Source organism: Vulpes vulpes, chromosome 2 (genome assembly GCF_048418805.1).
Source record: "Vulpes vulpes isolate BD-2025 chromosome 2, VulVul3, whole genome shotgun sequence".
NCBI classification, from domain to species: domain Eukaryota; kingdom Metazoa; phylum Chordata; class Mammalia; order Carnivora; family Canidae; genus Vulpes; species Vulpes vulpes.
The window spans coordinates 147,041,841-147,062,553 of NC_132781.1; the positions used below are offsets into that span (position 1 = coordinate 147,041,841).

The 20,713-nt window shown below is 33.6% G+C and overlaps 1 protein-coding gene across 10 annotated transcripts in view; it reads right to left on the reverse strand.

Annotated features, from left to right (window-relative positions):
* PHKB (phosphorylase kinase regulatory subunit beta) overlaps nucleotides 1-20,713 on the reverse strand; it is a 212,831-nt gene that overhangs the window by 109,535 nt on the left and 82,583 nt on the right. For all 10 annotated transcript variants that reach the window (XM_072750287.1, XM_026014319.2, XM_072750291.1 and 7 more), the window contains one exon: nucleotides 14,249-14,364. In XM_072750287.1, the coding sequence (XP_072606388.1) occupies nucleotides 14,249-14,364 (116 nt within the window). The remainder of the gene's footprint in view (nucleotides 1-14,248; nucleotides 14,365-20,713) is intronic.

The window sequence follows — 20,713 nt, forward strand, 5'->3', positions numbered from 1 at the left end:
CCTCATACTGTGAAAATCATACAAAGAGCCTAGATTTCCACCCCTACCCATCGTTAATGAAATGAACCTATCCTGCTGTGACGGCACCAGAAGAGGTCCAATGAAGAGAGTCAGTACTTTCACTAATGCCCAGCTGTAAGGAGACTTACACCCTTTTCCTATCATGTAGGTGGAGGCCAACTGGGAATAAGTAATGAAGCATTCCTATCCTTTCCATCTGGGGAAGTATCAGTGTAGGCCTACTGGGGAGCTATACATCCCACCTAGCCCAGAAGTAATGAGGAATCCTCATCTTGGGTATCAACAAAAAAATCTGGCAATACATTCTCACCTGGCAATAATACAGTGATGTTCCTGTCCCCTTCCCCTACCAGGGTGGTAGAAAAAAAAAATACAGCTAAAGTAAGAGGTTAAAAAAAGGCTCAGGGTCCTATAACACCCGAATGTTCATGTCTCAATAAAAAAAAAATCACTCATCATATCTAAAAACAGAAAGATTTCAAACTGGAAGAAAAAGACAATCAATTAATGGTAATATTGGGATGAAAGAGATGTTAGAATTATGGGACAAAATTTTAAAGCAGCCATGATAAAATGATTCACTGAGCAATTATGAATATGAGTGAAAAAAAATGAAAAGATAGAAAGCCTCAGCTAAGACACAGTGTCAGCAAAACTGTTAGAATTGAAAAATAAAATAATCAAAGAAAAAAAAACTCAGTAAACAGGACGATGGTAAAATAGAGAAGACAGAAGAAAAATAACTAAATTAGAAGATAAAACAATAGAAATAATCCAATCTGAACAAAAGAGAGAAAACAAAACTGAAAAAAAAAAATGAAGAGAGCCTCAGGGACCCGTGGGACATCTAACATTCATGTCATTGAACTCCCTGAAAGACAGGAGAAAAAGGGCAGGGCTAAAACAAGTACTTGAAATGATGGCAGAAAACTTCAGCAAAAGATAAAAGTTACAGATTCAAACAGCTAACTCAAACAGAATAAAAAATATTCATGCTAGGACACATTGTAAATTTTGAAAACACAAAGTAAAAATCTTAAGGGACACCTGGCTGACTTGGTCAAATGAGCAACTCTTAATCTCAGGGTTGTTGAGTTTGAGCCCCAGAATGGGTGTGGAGATTACTTAAAAATAAAAAATCTGGGGATCACTGGGTGGCTCAGCGGTTTAGTGCCTGCCTTCGGCCTAGGGCCTGATCCTGGAGTCCAGGGATCGAGTCCCACATCGGGCTCCTGCATGGAGCCTGCTTTTCCCTCTGCCTGTGTCTCTGCCTCTCTCTGTGTGTCCCTCATAAATAACTAAATAAATAAATCTTTAAAAAAATAAAATCTTGAAAACACCCAGAGAAAATACCTTACCTATAGGAGGAAAAACAACTCAACTATAGCGACTTCTTTATCAGAAACCATGAAAGCTAAAAGAATGTGGCACAAAACTTTTCAAGCACTAAAAGAAAAGAACTATCAACCCAGAATCTTATACCAGTAAATACATCCTTTTATCTATTTATCTATCTGTCTGAGTGAGACATTCTCTGATAAAACAGAGATCTGTCACCAGCAGAACTACTCTAAAAGTGTGACTAAAATAAGTTCTCAAAACAGAAAGGAAATGATAGAAAGAAAGAGGCAAAGAAAACAATAACCTTGGAACAATTAAAAAGGAAAAAAGAATATGGTAAGCAAAAATATGGGTCAATACAACAGGCTTTTCTTCTCCTCTTAATGTGTGATAGTTACAGCAAAAGTAAAACTGCGTGGTTCTAAATGTATGGGGAGGAAATGTTTAAGATAACTGTATTACAGATGGGCAAGGGTAATTCTATATTTCCCTCCAACTGGTACAATGATGACATCAAAAAGCTGAGTTATTATGTATAAATAATGTAATAACTACAGCAACCACTAAAAAGCTACACAAAAAGATACATTCAAATCCAATACACATAAATCAAAATGGAATTCTAAAACATGTTCAAGAATCCACAGGAAGGTAGGAAAAGAACAATAGAGAAATGAAAAACAGAATAAACACAAAATAAAACGGCAGACTCAACCTCAAACATATCAATAATTACATTAACTGTATCAATTAAAGGAAAGATTGGCAGAACTGATCTAAAAATACAACCTGGGGTGTCTGGGTCGCTCAGTTAAGTGTCTGCCTTCAGCTCAGGGTCCTGGGATCGAGCCCTTCCTCAGGCTCCCTTCTCAGTGGGAAGTCTGCTTCTCCCTCTCACTTTTGTCTCTACCCCAGCCTGTGCTCACTCATGCACTCTCTCTCTCTCAAATAAATAAATAAAACCTTAAAAAAAAAAACCAGAAAAACCAAAAATAACTGTCACCCAATTATACATCGTCTATAAGAAACTCACTTCAAATGTAACAATATAGGCAGACTGAAAGTAAAAGGATAAAAAAAGAAATATTATGCAAACATTAATTTAAAAAAAAGCAAGAGTGATTATATTAGTATCAGATAAAGTAGACAGTAGAGCAAAATTACTGGGGACACAGAGGAATATTATATAATGCTGAAAAGATCAATTTACCAAGAAGACAGAACAATCTTAAATGTGCATGCACCAAATAAAAGAGCTACACAATATGTGAAGCAAAATCAATAGAACTAAAAGGACAAATAGACAAAACCACAATTATAGTTGAGACTTAACACTCCTTTCTCAACAATTAGTAGAACAACTAGACATAAAATAAGCAAGGACACAGAAGAACCATTAGCCAAAACAATCTAATGCATATTTTTATAACACTCTTGATACAAACTGAATTATGTCCCCCAAATATACATACATTGAAGCCCCAACCTCCCGTTTCATATATTTGAAAATGAGTCCTTTAGAAGGTAATCTGGTTTACATTACGTTATTACAGTGTGGCCTTCATAACATTAGTGTCACTATAAGAAGAGATACTAGAGATCTTGCTTTCTCTTTCTCTCTCTGCCCTGAGAGGACAGAATAAGAAGGTGACTATCTGCAAACCAGGAAGACAGTCTTCACCAGAGAATCAAATTGGCTGGCACTTTGGTCTTGCTCTTGGACTTTCTAGCCTCTAGAACTGTAAGAAATAAATTCCTAGTATTTAAGCTACCCACTCTGTGGTATTTTATGATAGCTCAAGCTAATAAAAATCTACATAAGAGTTGAGTACATTTTTTTTTTTGCAAGTGCCAACCAACAGATACCAAGATAGATCATATCTTAGCCATAAATAAAACCTTAAAAATATAAAACAACTGAAACTTTAATATGTTCTCTGACTACAAAGACATCAAACTAGAATCAACAACATAAAGACCTCAGGAAAATCTACCAACATTTGTAAACAGAATAACAATGCCCATCTATACAATTCACATGGGTCAAAGAAGTCTTAAGTGAAATTAAAAAAATACTCAACATTCATTTCAACATGAAAATGAAAATATAACATAAAAATTTGTGTAGCACAGATAAAGCAATGCTAAAAGGAAAATGTATAACATTAAATGCATACCCTAGAAAAAAGAGAAAAAAGCCTCAAATCAATTATCTAAGCTTCAACATAACCTGGAAAAAGAGCCAAATAAACCTAAAGCAAACAGAAAAATATATATAGGTAAGAGCAGAAATCAATGACATTAAAAACAAAAATAAGAGAAAAAAATCAATGAAACAACTGATTCTTTGAAAAGCTAATGAAAATTGACAAACCTCTAGCAGGGCTGACAAAAAAAGACAAAAGACAGAAATGACCAATATTTTAATTTTTTCCTAATATCATTACAGACATAGTAATCTCAAAAGGATAAGAAGAGAACACTACAAATAATTCTACATATATAAATTTGACAACTTAGAAAAAATGAATCAATTCCTAGAAAAGGACTACCTACTACTAGTTGCCCAATATGAGATAAATCATTTGAATAGCCCTATAACTTTTAAGGATATTTAATCCATAATTTCAAAATAGCCAAAAAAAAAAAAAAAAAAGAAATCTCCAAGCCTAGATGATTTGAGAATTCTATCAAACATTAAAAAAAAATTAAAAAGTTAACACATACATACTGTCTTCCAGAAAACAGGAAAGAAAGTACTTTGGGGTTTATTTTATGAAGCTAGTGTTACCCTGATACCAAAACCAGACAAAGACAGTACACAGAAAAACAACTATGCACCAATATCCCTCATTCATATATATATTTATATATATTTATATTATAAATATATATAAATATATAAATATATTATATATTTATATATATATATATATATATATATATAAATCGTTTTTAAAAACTACGAAACAGAATTAAGCAACATAAAAAATGAATTATCACCATAAGTGACCAACTGGAGTTGATTCCAGGGACACAAGTCAGGTTCAATAATCAAAAATCAATCAATATAATCCAAGATAATATTAACAGGCTAAAGAAGAAGACTCACATGATCTTATCATGTCTTGTGATATCATTGCCGGGATAGACACACAGAACCCAGAAACTGATACAAATGCGCCCACTATTTTTAACAAGAGCACAAAGGCATTTAAATGGAGGAATGATAGTCTTTTTTTTTTTTTAAGATTTTATTTATTTATTCATGAGAGACACACACAGAGAGAGGCAGAGACATAGGCAGAAGAGCAGCAGACTCCATGCAGGGAGCCTCATGTGGGACTCGATCCCAGGACTCTGGGATCACACCCTGAGCCAAAGGCAGACATGCAACTGCTGAGCCACCCAGGTGTCCCATGGAATTATAGTCTTTTAAACAAATGCAAATAATTCTGGAACAATTGGACATTCTTAGGTAAAAAAGAAAAAAAGGAAAATAATCTCAACATTAGTCTCATCAAACCTTACACAAAACTCAGAATGGATCATAAACCTACATATAAGACATAAAATTGTACAACTTTTAGAAAACAAGTTGTTGAAGAAATTCTTAAAGATCAAGGGTTAGGCAAAGAGTTTATAAGACTTTATACCAAAGGTACAACCCATAAAAGGAAAAATTGATAAATTGAATTCCATTAAAATTAAAAATTTTTACTCTGTGAAAGACTCTGTTAAGAGAATATAAAGACAAGCTATACACTCGGAAATATATTTGCAAAACACATATCTGACAAAGGACTAGTATCTAGAATTACATTAAAAACTATCAAGAGGGACACCTGGGTGGCTCAGTGGTTGGGCATCTGCCTTTGGCTCAGGGCGTGATGATCCTGGAGTCCCAGGATTGAGTCCCACATCCAGATCCCTGCGAGAAGCCTGCTTCTCCCTCTGTGTCACTGCCTCTCTCTCTGTGTCTCTCAGGAATAAATAAATAAAATCTGAAAAAACTATCAAATCGATAATAAAAACAAAAATGAGCAAAAAACATGAAGAGAGATTTCACCAAAGAGAATCTACAAATAGCAAATAAGCACATGAAAAAATCCAACAACATTATCCACAAGGAAATGCAAATTAAAACCATAATGAGATACTATAAACCAATCAGAGTAACTAAAATAAAAAAATAACAGTAACACCAAATGCTGGCAAAGATGCAGAGAAACTATCGCTCACACATTGCTGGTAGGAAAGTAAATGATATAGGTTTCTGGCAAAGTCTTGCCATTTCTTTGAAATCTAAACATGCAACTATCTACCATCTACTACTGGGCATTCATCCAGATAAATGAAAACTTGTGTTCACACAAAAACCTGTAGGGAACCTTTTTGCTGTTGTTGTTGTTTGTGCTTTAGTGTGATCTAAAGTGTAATCTTCTCTAATCCAAGGTCACAATGATTTACAATTATGTTTTATTCTAAGAGTTTTATAGTTTTAGCTCTTACAGGTCTTTGATTCATTTCTAATTATTTTTGTATACAGTATGAAGTAGAAATCTAAATTCATTCTCTTACATGTAGATATCTAGTTGCCCCAGCATCATTTGTTGAAAAGACTATCCTTTCTCTATTGAGTTGTCTTTGCACCTTCATCAAAATCAACTACCATAGATGTAAAGATTTAATTCTGGATTGTCAATTCTAGTCTACTGATCTCTATATATGTTCTTAAATCAATATCATACTAATTCTTATAGCATACTACTGTACATATAATAAGTATAGTACTGTAGTAAATTTTGAAAAATGGAAAGTATGAAAGAACTTTGTTCTTTCTCAAGGCTGTTTTAGCTATTCTGAATCCCTTGCATTTTCATATGAATTTTAGGATTAGCTTGTCAATTTCTGCAAAAAGACAGCTGGATTTTTTATATAGATCACATTGAACACAAGATATCTTTACATTTTTCTATGTCTTCACTAGAATCTATGGTGACCATTCTACCCTGGTTTTCAAGAACAATCGAGCCAATAATCTGGGTTTTAGATACTGTCCTACTAACTCAAATCTGTAGTCTAGCATTTCACTGCCAGTGAAGTAAGTAATTGATGCGTCTACAAGTTAAACATTTCACATGGCACTGCTAGTATACTCAAGACAAGGACAGTGATCTCTTTTCACATCCAAAGCCATTTTAGAGAAATGACTAGGCCTGAGACCCAAAGGAATAAAATCCAAGTGAGGAATATGTGGTGGTTTAATGCACAGAACTTACATGCATCTAACCTTAGTAATGCCAGAAAACTTCCCCTCACAGCATGGTCTTTATGTGTTATTATAACTTTTTACAGTATTTTGAGAAATGAGAGAAAATAACTTATTCAAAAGGCAAATACATAAGAAAGTCTGTACTCAGGTAAATACATAATGTAGCCAGTCCAAGGCTCTGTCTTTAACAATGGTACATAAAGACAGTTAAGAGATGAATTTGGAAATTGTCTTAATAAACCATTACAAAAAAATCAAACATTGTACCTGAAATACAGCAAATATTGAATTCTTTGCATTTTAACCTGCTTTCCCAATGCAACTGGTTAAATAATTAGACCTAACTGAAATTCACAAATATGCTAATTTATTACCCACTGGTTATTTGAATCTCTGGCAACAGCAAGCTATTTAGAAACTCAAACTTATCCCTATTGTGATCTACATTTTATTGGCAAATAGAATACATTATATTGTAAGAATTAAAAACATTTTACTGGCACAAGACACTCTCAGAAAATTAAATTATTCTATGATTAGCTAATTAATATATTAATATTAGGGGACTATTATCAATAGAACATACACCAATATGATTCTTGAAGGTGTTATCTCAACATTCATTTGAAAGAGCTAAAAGCAACATTTCCTGAGATATAACTTGTAGAAACATGATTTGTTACATAAATCAAGCTTTACTAGAAAAAAGGATGGGTTGGGACTAAGTGATTTATAATACACCATGGAATCCAAAAAGGAACTGGCAAGCACAGGAACTAAATTCACAATCTCCTACTCATTAACACTATGCTCTAACTCACTGAGTTACCCAATGACATACTTCCTGAAAAAAAAAGGATTTTACTATGGTTGTAATGGATGTTCATGAATTGTTTAGTGATAAAATTTCATATAATGAAGCACAATGGATGGATAGTTGCTTCTATCATAACCTAATGACCAGTCCATCAGAGATGATTTAAAAAGGGTAAGTAGTTACTTTAAATAACAAGAACTATATGAAAAAAAAAAAAAGGACACTAAAAGCATCTTAAACTGAGTAAAGTGGCATTTTGATGGTTACTTGTCTTATATTTGTGTGATAGCTTTCCTTATTGGAAAAGCCAAGAGAATAGAACATAAAACCATAAAAAAAATCTTGAAAAAGGTTTAAATTTTTTGCTTCTATGATCTTTTTTATATTGCAAATATAAGACTTAACAAAGTTAAAAAAAAAAGAAATTATGCTGTTAGGTGTAAAGTTCTATTTAGGAGTCAATGTTTCAAAAACTTATCTTTCCATTTGGGCATGTATCTATATTACTAAGTTATTACATAATAATTTTTCCTTTTTGATTCCCAATAACCAAAACAATTCAAGGTTAGGTTTGAGATTCAATCATATCTTATAAGACACCTCTGTTCTCCAAAATATAGAGCTTTGGTTTAAAGAGATTAAAGGAAGCCCTGAGGAGTAGGAATATCCCTACATAAATGAAGAGGAGGAAATATATATATATATATTTCCTCCTCTTCATTTATATATATATATTCCCTCCTCTTCATTTATATATATATATGTATATATATATATATATATATAAATTTCCTCCTCTTCATTAATGTAGGGATATTCCTACTCCTTAGGGCTTCCTTTAATCTCTTTAAACCAAAGCTCTTTATTTATATATATATATATATATATATATATATATATATATATATATGTTTTAAAGATTTTATTTATCTATTCATGAGAAGAAATATATTAATATATTAAGATTAAAATACCTAAATTAAACTTAGAGAGGCTGAGAAGACTACTTGGATATCTAACTCTGGGAGTTAAGCATTAGTGCTACAATAAATATGTACCAAATTATATATGCAGTAAAATGCAATTAAATCAAATAATAGGATTTTTAAATATATAGGAACTTACTAAAAGACTTAGAGACTGACAGGAGAAAATAAAACTATCTAATATAGTTCCAAACACCCTAGCAGAAACTGAAAGCATGTTGCTTGTGGAAAATAGGGTCAACAGAAAAAAAACAGGAGAACTAGGAATGGTTAGGAAACACTTTAAGAGAATCACTGTAAGCTTAGAGCAATAGACCCTTTTACTAAAGCCCTGAAAAAGGTGAGGCTGCTGCTAGAATGGGGTTCAGATAAATGTAATGAGATCACTTTTTACAAAAAACTTTTGGAGTTTATCTAAGAAATATTAAATAATTAAAGAATTTGAATTGCAAGAGATACCAGCAAACCTGGGGCTGAAAAGGGCAGATGGGAAAGGGACTGACCAAAGCATTAAGCTGAATCAAACTTTAGCGATTACTTAAAGATATCCTTAAAAACTTACCAAAATTTCACCAAGATTGTACATCCTGCTGTTATTTCAAACTTTAGGAAACTTTTTAAGACTTAAATTACAGCATGAAACAGTTGAAACAACTTTCCATTTGGAGGCCAACCACCTGGAATCCAGTTCTAGCTCTACCATTTAGCGATTTGTATTATTTAAGGTGTGTGTGTGTGGGGAGAATCACAAAAACTTCTAAACTTTAACTTTTTCCTGTATAAAAGGCAGTAATATGTTCCCCATGTGGCTTAAATAAAAAATATTCTGTAACTGTACAGAGCCACGGATTGCAATTATTAAAGAACAGCTGAGCTTGGATGCTGAAGAGGGAGTCTCTGACCTCAGAATACTACATGCATGTGTACTGGGGGTCCAGAGGTGGTAACCTTCTTTGATCAAGGTATAGCTTAGAAGGGATGTGTGCAGTGTGGCAAGGAAAGGAAGAAATATTTATCAAGCTAGCCACTTTGGCCAAGGCCTAGTAAGCACCAACGAACTTGTTAGACTGTGCTCTTTTTCTGACCCCTGCTAAGAAAGCTGTATAGCCCAGAGCTGAAGAGAGGGGAAAAAAAAAATTAGAAGACAAAGAACAAATGCATACTCACAGGAGGACTTATCATATACTATTTCAGTATGTCTATGTCTGAAATTATGAGAACTGTTTAAGGATAGAACAAGGAAAATGTATTAAGTAGTAAAGATCACATCCAACTAGGAACAGATAGTTCTGGGATAGAGAGTCCCTGGTTAGTGGCAGGCCTACATCCTACTGCCCACGCGTACATAGAGGCTAGGCTACCAGCCTCCTACCACTGTTGTCATCACTGAGTCCATGAGTACCATGAGGCTCAGTTCTCCTGTAGTTTCAAAACAGACCCTTTTGACACCTGACATGATACATCCAAAACATGCTTGTGGAGATCTGAGTTCAGAAATGTTTGGGGGAAAAAAAGTTTAAAGTTCTTTAGAGGAACTGTAAAGTGATACACCATAGAAAATTAGGAAATAAAAAAAAAAAAAAAACCAAAAAAAAAAAAAAAGAAAATTAGGAAATCAATGTTAAATGTGTAAAACCCATCATCCAAATTTAAATGGCAAACTTCATTTCCTAACCATTTGAATAAAACTGACCACCACAAATTAAGATTGATTTTCCATGTAAAAAATAGCAAAGAACACCACATAATGATCTTCTGAGTTCTGAAAGAAAATATTTAGTGATTCAACGTAAAGAATGACACCTTAGGTACATGAAAAACATCTTGGAGCCTCTGTGTTTGTTCACTGGGGACATTCTAATACCCTCTAGACCCTCTAAACCCTTTCTAGGGTTAATGGTAACTTTTACCCAAGGTTCTTCCTGAGTTGACTACAGTTTTTGTAAAGAGAAAAACCCCTACTGCAAATATTTTGTAATGAAAATGTCAGTGGTTCACAATGGAATATACTAAATGGTTATTAAAATCAGAGAAGGGGCTGATAAATCATAAATACAGAAAAAGTACATTTTCAAAAATCATCTTTTCTAATTAGATCCACTTTCTTATAATTTGACTGATAATCCGGAGTGTTAAGAATTCAATTTGAATGATGGCTGAAAAATAACTTCCTATTTATTTTCCTATTTTTAGTATTGTCAGAATTTAATGCCTGAATTGAACTTACCTACAAATCATTTCTCTATTTCACGGACTTCTTCCCTGATTGCTACTATTCCACTCTATATTTCAAAATGTCTCATATAAATCATAAAACTTATGGGAAAATGTGCATAAATTAGTTTCCCAGAGTTAAGAGAAAAATCCTCTTTGTTTCAATAATTGTTAACATATTCTGAAATGTGTGAGTACACTTGCATTCTAGTGCTTACTTCTGCCCAGGTATTCAAATGATTTGTATATATTAGCTCTATCATTACAACTTTATAAAGTAGAAATAATTATTGTCTTCATTTTGTAGATGAGGAAACTGAGGCATGGGGATATTATATAGCTAGTGATCTAGGGCCAGTTTTCAGCTTACTGAGTATCTTATATTGGCTTAATTTTTTGTGTATGTTTAGTCCTTCTATTCAAAAAAGTACATCCTCTTAACCAGTATTTCCTAAACTGTTTCTCTAGTTCATTTAAGTCCCAATGATCTAAGTTGACCTATAGATGATAGCCTTTAAATCTTAAATCTTTTAGTTTGAAATGGGTAAGACTAGTTAACTGAGTTATACTTTTCATTTTAATTCAAGTATAATTAACATACAGTGTAATATTAGTTTCAGGTGTACAATACAATGACTCAACAATTTATATATTACTCAGTACTCATCAAGATACTCTTGGGGCACCTAGGTGGCTCAGTCAGTTAAAGATCTGACTCTTGATTGTGGCTCAAGTCATGATCCCAGGGTTGTGAAATCCAGCCTTGCATCAGGCTCCATGCTGGACATCAAGTCTGCTTAATATTCTCTCTCTCTTTTCCTCCTCCCCTCCCCTCTCCTTCTCTAAAAAAATAAAATAAAAAAGATATGTATACTCTTGGGACACATGGCTGGCTCAGTTAGTAGAGCATGCAACTCCTATACTCAGGGGCATTAATTTAAGTGCCATGTTGGGTAGGGAGCCTACTCAAAACAAAAATTAAAAATTAAAAAAATTAAAAGATATGTGAACTTTTAATTCCCTTTATTTGATCCATCCCCCAACCACCTTTCCTCTGGCAACCACCAGTTTGTTCTCTGTATTTACGAGTTTAGGTTGTTTGTTGTTTTCTTTTTCTCTTTTTATATTTATTTTGTTTGGTAAATTCCTCATATGGCATTTGTCTTTCTCTGCCTGACTTATTTCACTTAGCACTATACCTTCTAGCTCCATTCATGTTGTTATAGATTGCAAGATCTCATTCTGTTTTATGGCTGAGTATTATTCCATTATATATGTGTGTATATATAATATATATTATTCCATTATATATATTCCATGTGTATACATATATAACATATATGTAATGGAATACATACATATATAATATACATAATGAAATACATACAGATATAATATACGTAATGGAATACATATATATATATAAAATATACACACACTATATCTGCTTTATTCATTCATCTATCGATGGGACACTTGAGTTGCTTCCATAGTTTAGCTATTGTACACAATGCAGCAATAAACACAGGGGTGTACATATCTTTTCAAATTAGTGTTTTCATTTTCTTTGGGAAATATCTAATAGTGGAATTACCCATTGGGTAATTTCTGGAGGAACCTTTATCTATTCTCTATAATGGCTCACTATAGAGCTCAGTTTGCATTCCCACCAACAGCACATGATGGTTATTTCTTTTCACATCCTCATCACTTATTTGTATTTTTGATTTTAGCCTTTCTGATAGGTGTAGAATGATATCTCATTGTGGTTTTAATTTGCATTTCCCTGATAGTGAGTGATGTTGACCATCTTTTCATGTGCCTATTGGCCTCTACAGGTCTTCTTTGGAAAATGTCCTTTCTAGTCCTCTGCCCATTTTTTAATCACATTCTTTGTTTTCTTGATGTTGAACTGTATAAATTATTTATATATTTTGGATATTAACCCCTCATCAGATAGGCCATTTGCAATATCTTCTCCCATTCTATAGGTTGCCTTTCTGTTGGTGGTTTCCTTCACTGTGCTTTCTCCCTCTGCCTGTCTCTGCCTCTCTGTGTCTCTCATGAAAAAATAAATAAAATCTTAAAAAAAAAATACTGTCTGGGTTATCTTCTAGGAATTTTATGGTTTCAAGACTCACATTAAGGTCTTTTTTTTTTTTTAAGATTTTATTTATTGATTCCTGAGAGACACAGAGAGAGGCAGAGACACAGGCAGAGGGAGAAGCAGGCTCCTCACGGGGAGCTTGATACGGGACTCGATTCCAGGACCCCTGGATCATGATCTGAGCCAAAGGCATATGCTACTGCCAGGTGCCTCATATTCAGGTCTTTAATCCATTTTGAGTTTATTTTTGTGTACAGTATAAGAAATTGGTCCAATTTCATTCTTTTGCATGTAGTTGTCCAGTTTTCCCAACACCATTTGTTAAAGAGACTGTCTTTTCTCCATTAGTATGTTTTTGCCTCCTTTGTTGCAGGTTAATTGATCACATAAGTGTGGGTTTATTTCTAGGCTCTCTATTCTGTTCTATTGAGCTCTATTTTTGTGCCAGTACCATATACTGTTCTGATTACTATAGCTTTATAGTATATCTTGAAATATGCAATTGTGATACCACTAGCTTTGTTCATCTTTCTTAAGATTGTTTTGGCTATTTGGGGTCTTCTGTAGTTCCATACGAATTTTAGGATTAATGTTCTAGTTCTGTGAAAAATGTCATTGGAATTTTGATAGAAATTGAATTAAATCTGCAGATTGTTTTGGGTAGTAGGAACAGTATAACAATTTTGGTTCTTCCAATCCATGATCATGGATATCTTTCCATTTGTTTGTGTCATTTTCAATTTCTTTCATCAGTGTTTTATAGTTTTTGGAACATAGGTCTTTTCGTTTCCTTGGTTAAGTTTATTCTTAGGTATTTTATTTAGGTGTAATTGAGCTATACTTTTCAATTAAAAAATAACCTCCCAGGCATAAAATTTGGATATTTGAAAGGTGCAGTCAGTCACTAAAGCTATTTCCCTAACCTTAAGGAGTAAAGGAAATCCATACACGACTAACATCAGTCATCAGCTTATTTTTCTTTAGCAACCCCACTAAACCAGAATGCAAGATGTTTATCACACTTCCTACAGGAAACAATAAGTTAGGTTTTATACGAAGAGTGTGAATACCTGGTTAGGATAAAAAAGCTCTACAACATGGAAAGAAATTTTATGTGCAATGTACATACATTTAGTGTCAGGCAATTTTAATGTATTTGATCTTCCAAATGATGTCATTTCAAAAAGGAGAAAGAGAAAAAGTTGGTTGAGCAGGAAGGCCAAGCCTTGGACTGGAGGCTTATATACATGTACTGATACCACGGGAAGTTGGGAAAGATACCCTGCTTTTTTTCTTCCATCAGTTTTTGGGGCACTGAGAGTAGCCTCTTGCTTTAATTTTAGGCAAATTTCATCTGTATCATACATAAGAAAAAAAGAGATGAAAACTAACATAGAAATCACAGTTGCAACCTAATACAAATTCCACACATTTAAATTTTAAAAATTAAAAAAAAAAAAAAAACCACTCAGAAATCAGCCAATTACCTTGAATGTAGCTCTGTGCTGCCATTATTATATTTGCTTCCTCTTTCCCAGACACCAAAATCAGGTACACGGTAAACTCTTTCTACACAAAATACAAGGTTCTGAATAAAAGAGACCTAAAAGAAAAGAACATAAGGACATGCAGAATAACAGGATCTTTAGATACTGATAAGAGCAATTAGATTATCATTTGAATTCCAATTACACACTTGCTACCAACACTTTCTTAACATGTTCAATTTCCTATGATTATTATATTACTATGAATACTGTCATACCTGGATTTTCTAATATAAAGCCTAAAGTGAGAACCTAACATATAATACAAAAATAAAATTTAATTCCTGTCAATGCTCCAACTATAATTTTTCAGCGATGTATCTATTACTGTTCATGGAAACTGGGTATCCTGAGAATTAAGAAAAATATATTGTTTTATACTAGATAATATTTGTTATCTGAAGTATTCATATGAAATGTTAAATAAGTCTAAAACCTTGGAGATAAAGAGGTATTTAACAGTTCTGAAATGAGTCAGCCCATTAACTCACTCATTAGATTAACCTGGAGTCTTAAGTCTACTAATCCTGGAATCTAATGTCCTTCTGGTCTTTCCTACAGTTATCGATATCCATTCTTACAAACTCAAAGCTTATGATAAGAGATGGATTCCAACCAACAGCCCAAGAGTCACAGTTTCCTTATATATATTTCAGACAACTGATGAAATTTAAACTCTCAAAAGTAAATATAGAAAGCAAATAACAAATAACCCATAACTTCCCTACCCAAGAGTGAACCATCATATAACTACAGTAAACTTTCTTTTTACTTTGAATATTAGTGAGGGTCTCCCCAGCTTTGTCAATTTCTTGCTAACTTGCTTATATACCCTAAGGAAATGTGCCTGTAGAAAAATCTTGGTCCATCTTCACAAAATCCAGGATCCTCAGCTTTTCTATTGTCTTTAGAGTTATTTAGATTCTATAATACATACAGAAAATACTTCACACATTGTCAATTCTTTAAGTTTAAAGATTTGAAAACTTCTAAGTCCTCCTTCCTTTCATAACAAACTTCTTAAGTATATGATCCATATTCCTGTTTTTTCCTCCTCTTAGGAGGATTTTAGGACAGTGCTAGGCCCAAGTAAGGCAGTCTACTCAGAATGCCTAAATGGTATAATAAAAGGTGGGTGGAAAGGCATTTTTGGCTAACAGGCCCTGTGAGGAAACCTAAAATACCATTTACATTCTAGTTTCACAAATAAGGACCCTGGAAATTGCCATTCCATTCCATCCTAACAAATAAAAAGCTAAACAGACTGAAAAATTAACAACTTTTCTTGTATTCATAAGTGGTGGTGGGGGGAACACAGAGCATACTGCTCCCCTAAGACTAGAGAGACCCACAGGTGAATACAGGCCAGTGGCTTCCTGGAACAGAGACTCCTGAGCAGAAGTTACCTTGGGAACCAGTGCTGGGGTGGTAAAACCTGAACTGTGATTGAACTGCTAGAGGCTCCATTAAAAATTGAGTTAAAACTCTGAGAGTTAACATCTCTAGGAGGACCTAGTCATAAGGAGCTCCCCACAATATTGAGATTTATTGGCAAAAACTCCACCAGGTTCCCATAAAAAATGTCTTAGGAAAATCCCCCATGGCTTTCAGCAAGGGAAGTAGAAAAGAAACCATTTTGAAATAAAAAGTATCCATGCTTTCTAGAGTTCATGTTATGCTAGTTCACTTTTACAGAAGACCTACATTACTACCTGATTTCACTACCTGAAAGAAATTCAAAGAGGATTTTCACTTAAAAAAAAAAAAAAAAAAAAGCTGTTACTGTACTAATGCAGGTTTTTTGTAAAGGCAAAATGATATAATTCAAACTTCCAGAAAGTCGGGATAATAAAAGGTCTCATAGGAACACTCCACTTTCAGATTGTGGGGGAAGTCTCTACATTGAAACACTTTGTTTTTTATAACAAGGCCTCACCTCTATTATGGCCTCCCACCTCTGGTTAACTGTGGGAAACAGTTAACCAGATCTTGACCTACTGGGGTATTAGACCCTAACTGACCTGGGGAAGGGAAATACCTAATTCCAGCCAGCTCTAGCCTTTCACATGAGGATGAGAAATACTCAACTCCAGCCTACTAGAACTATCTTATCTTGCCTAAGGGGAGAAGAAAAAAAATGAGATATACTTGTGAAGTTCACAGTCCAGAGGCATAGGCTAACTAAAAGACTAGACCTAACCATAGGATTACAGAATGTCTTGCTTCCCTCCCCTGGTATCTCACCACATTACTGAAGGCCTATTTATAACCATTCCTTTAACATCATGTCCAGCTATCAAGAAAGAATTACAGGTCATATCAAAAAGAAAAAAAACCTCACACAATTTAAAGAGACACAGTAAACATCGGACCTACACGTAACGGGGATGTTGGAACTACCAGACTAGATTTAAAAGAACTATGACTAATATGATATGGAATCTGTTGAATCAAGTAGTAGTAAGCAATGTAATCAGAGAGATGGAAATCCTAAGAACAAACTCCTCAAAAATGCTAATACAAAAAAATACTATAAATAGAAATGTAAAATGACTTTGATGGACTTATCAGAGACTCAACACAACTGAGGAAAGAATCTCAGGTAGAGGCTATATATACAGAATCCTTGAAAACTGAAAAGCAAAGAAACAAAGATGAAGAAACACAGAACAGAATATTCAATGTAATATTAAATAGGCATATAATAGGCATACCAGAATGAGAAGAAAGACAAAAAAAGGAACAAAAGAAATATTTCAAACAATAACAACTGAGAATTCCCTCAAATTAAGTCAGATACCAAACCACACATACAGGAAGCTCAGAGAAAACTAAGTAGGATAAATGCCTGAAAAAACTATACCTCAGCACATCCTTTTCAAATAATAAAATATCAAAGATAAAGAAACCATCCAGAAAAAGTCAGAGTAAACAATCACCTTACCTACAGCACAACAAGGCTAAGAATTATATTCAACTTCTTCTCAGAAACATCCAAGTGAGAAGAGAATGAAATACTGAAATCAGTGTTGAGACAAAAATAAAACTATCAACCTAGAATCCTGTACCCTGGGAAATTATCCTCCAAGAATGAATGAGAAATAAAAATGTTTTCCGGTAAACAAGTTGAGGAATTTGTTGCAAGTAGGCCTGTCTTGAAAGAAATGTTCAAAGTTCTTTAGAGAGAAGGAAAATAATATGACAAACTCAGATCTAAATAAGTGAAGGTGGGGATGCCTGGGTGGCTCAGCAGTTGAGCCTCTGCCTTTTGCTCAGGGCATGATCCCAGGGTCCCGGACCAAGTCCCTCATTGAACTCCCTGTGGGGAGCCTACTTCTCCCTGTGCCTGTGTCTTGGTCTCTCTCTCATGAATGAATAGATCTTTAAAAATAAATAAATAAATAAATAAATGAAGGTGAATTAAAAAAATGTATTTTTATTACTCTTAATTGATCTAACAGATAATAGTTTGTTCAAAATAATAAACAGCAACAATGTAATTGATTATGTACATTTATATCTATGTGTACGTTTATACATAAGTGAAGATGGGTAAAAAATGAGTAGTGCTTTACTTTAATGACAGCAAAGATACAAGAGCTGAGAGGAAGGAATTAGGGTTGTTATTATAAAACACCGTACACAAAGTAGTACAGTGTTATTTGAAAGTGGACATGGATTAACTGTAAATATATATTGCAAACTCCAGGGTAACAAGTTAAAAAAATAAAAAGAGGTATAACTGATATGCTAAGAAAGGAGAGAAAACAGAATCATAAAGTCTCAATTAAAACCACAAAAGGCAAAAAAGACTGGAATACAAAAATAAACAACAGGGCAACAAATAGAAAACAGTAACAACTATGGTAGAGAGTAATCCAACTATATCAAGAATCACTTTATATTTTTTTCCCCAAGAATCACTTTAAATGTCAATGGTTTAAATGCACCAATTAAAAGACAGAAATTTCAAGAGTGGATCAAAAAAACATGACCTAACTATATATGTTGGCTATAAGAAACCAACTTTAAATATAAAGACACAAACAGATTACCAAGTAAATGAATGGAGGAAAATATACCATGATAACACTAATCAAAAGAAAGTTGGAATAGCTACATAATTTCATTTTTGGTTTTTTTGTTTGTTTGTTTGTTTGTTGATGGGCAGCAAAGCAAAATTTATTGAGCGATAGTAAAGTGATAGTACAAAGCTCCTGATGAGGGAGGGGACCCAAGAGGGTTGCCCAACAATTTCAGATAGAACAGAACTCAAGGTAAGTTACCAAGGGTAAAGTTACCAAGGGCAAAGAAGGGAATTACAGAATTCCAAAGGAGTTAATTCTCCAAGAACACATAAGAATTTTTAATGTGTATGCAATTAACAGAGCATCAAACTATGTCAAGCAAAAATTAGTAAAATTGGAAAGAGAAATAGATTAATTTGCTATCAGGGTTAGAGATTTAAACACTCTTCTATCAGAAGTAGGTAGATCCAACAGCCAGAAAATTAGTAAGGACATAGTTGAACTCAACAACACCATCAGTCACTTGGAAACAATTGACACCTATAGACTAGTCCACCCAACAACATAAAAATACACATTCTTCTCAAGTTTACATGGAATATTCACCATGAAAGAACACATTCTGGGCCAAAAAATACACTTTAACAAATGCAAAAGAATATATATCATACAATGTCTTCTCCTAGACCACAATTGAATTAAACCTGAAATCCATAACAAAAAGGTAACAGGAAAATCCCCAAACATGTGGAGATTAAACACCATACTGCTAAAAAACAAAAACTAAAGAAAAAAATCTCAAGAGAAATTTAAAAATATTTTGAAATGAAAACACAACTTTTAAAAATTTGTAGGACACAATGAAAACCATGTGTGCAAGGAAATGTAAAGCACTGAATGGATATTTTAAAAAGAGATCTAAAAACAATAATTTAAGATTCCACCTTAATAATATTTGTAGTTAATAAATATATTAACGGCAATGCTTTAAGACTACATAAATTGTTTTTCAGATTTCACCCAATAATTTTAGCTTCTGTCAGTAAATCTTGTTTACAGTAATTATTATCATAGTTCTTGCCTAAAGGTTATTTTCTATTTCCCTATTTATACTTTTATTAATTGGAATTCTACTGTAATAAATGTTTTATGTGACACTGTTGCAATGAACATCTTAGTATGTTTCTAAAAAAGAGCTTCCCAACCATTTTGACAACATAGCACACACAGATCTAGTATCTGTACAACACACTTAAGTAACTATCCTGGAAGGTGGCATACACGCCTTTGGAATGAAGGACTCAGTTCTTGGGCCTATCTGTAAGCTGCCTGTGGTATCATAGCAGGAAGGCTCTGATCTAGGATACATATCTGAAAGTTGAATTGCTAAATTGTAGACTAAGTGCACTTTCAACTTCACTAGATGTTGTCAAAGTGCCCTCCATATTTAAAAAAAACTCATGACCAAGTTCTGGCCAATAAGATTAGGCCAAAGTCACAAGGTCAGTCTTCTAGAAACTTTTTAAAGTCCCTTCTTCTTTCCCAATTCTCACTTACTAGTGTAAACATGATATCTAGAAGAATAGCGCCTTTATTATGATTATTTGGATAAATGTCCCATGTTAAAAACGGTAGAATTGGAGAAAAAGAAATCTATATCCTTGATGACATTGATCAGTTATTTTAAAGCCCCGGCCTTACAATCTCTAAAAATGTTGGTACATGAAATAAAACTTGTATCTGTTGAAACCACTCTTTGCTGGGTTTTCTAATAGTTGTTGCCAAATGTAACTTATATGTTAACCATGACTCATTTCACATTTTCATTTTTCCACCTTTCCTCTTTTTCTGCTCTCCCCCTGCCAACTGGAGTTGGTTTGAAATTTAGGATTTTAAAACTTCCCTGCCCACTCAATCAAAGGTAGTATATTTGTCATTCTCTATCAGACCATGCCATTTGAATTTGCTACATTGAACCTTATCTTTTTTCTATTTTGCTGATTTTCACAACTAAAATGTAATTTCTACAAGGCAGGAGGTGCCTTGTCTGTCTTCATCACTCAGTATGCCTAGTGCCTAGAATGGTAATTTCTACATAACAGCAACCCAATCAATTTGTTGAATGAATGGTTAAATGACCTACAAATGTTTTTAAAAGAATTTGATTTTTCATACTACCTCTGTCAAGTTGTATAAAACTATAGCAACCTTATAAAACTTACTGGGGAGTTTTCCTTGTTTTATCATTTAGGAATTACCTCTTCCTTTAAGCTTTGGTAAGATCTGCCTATAAAACTAGCCAAACAGTTCTTTTTCTGAAGAAGTTAAGGGGGAATGGAAAGATTTTGGACAATTATTTTTGTCAAAGACTATGGAT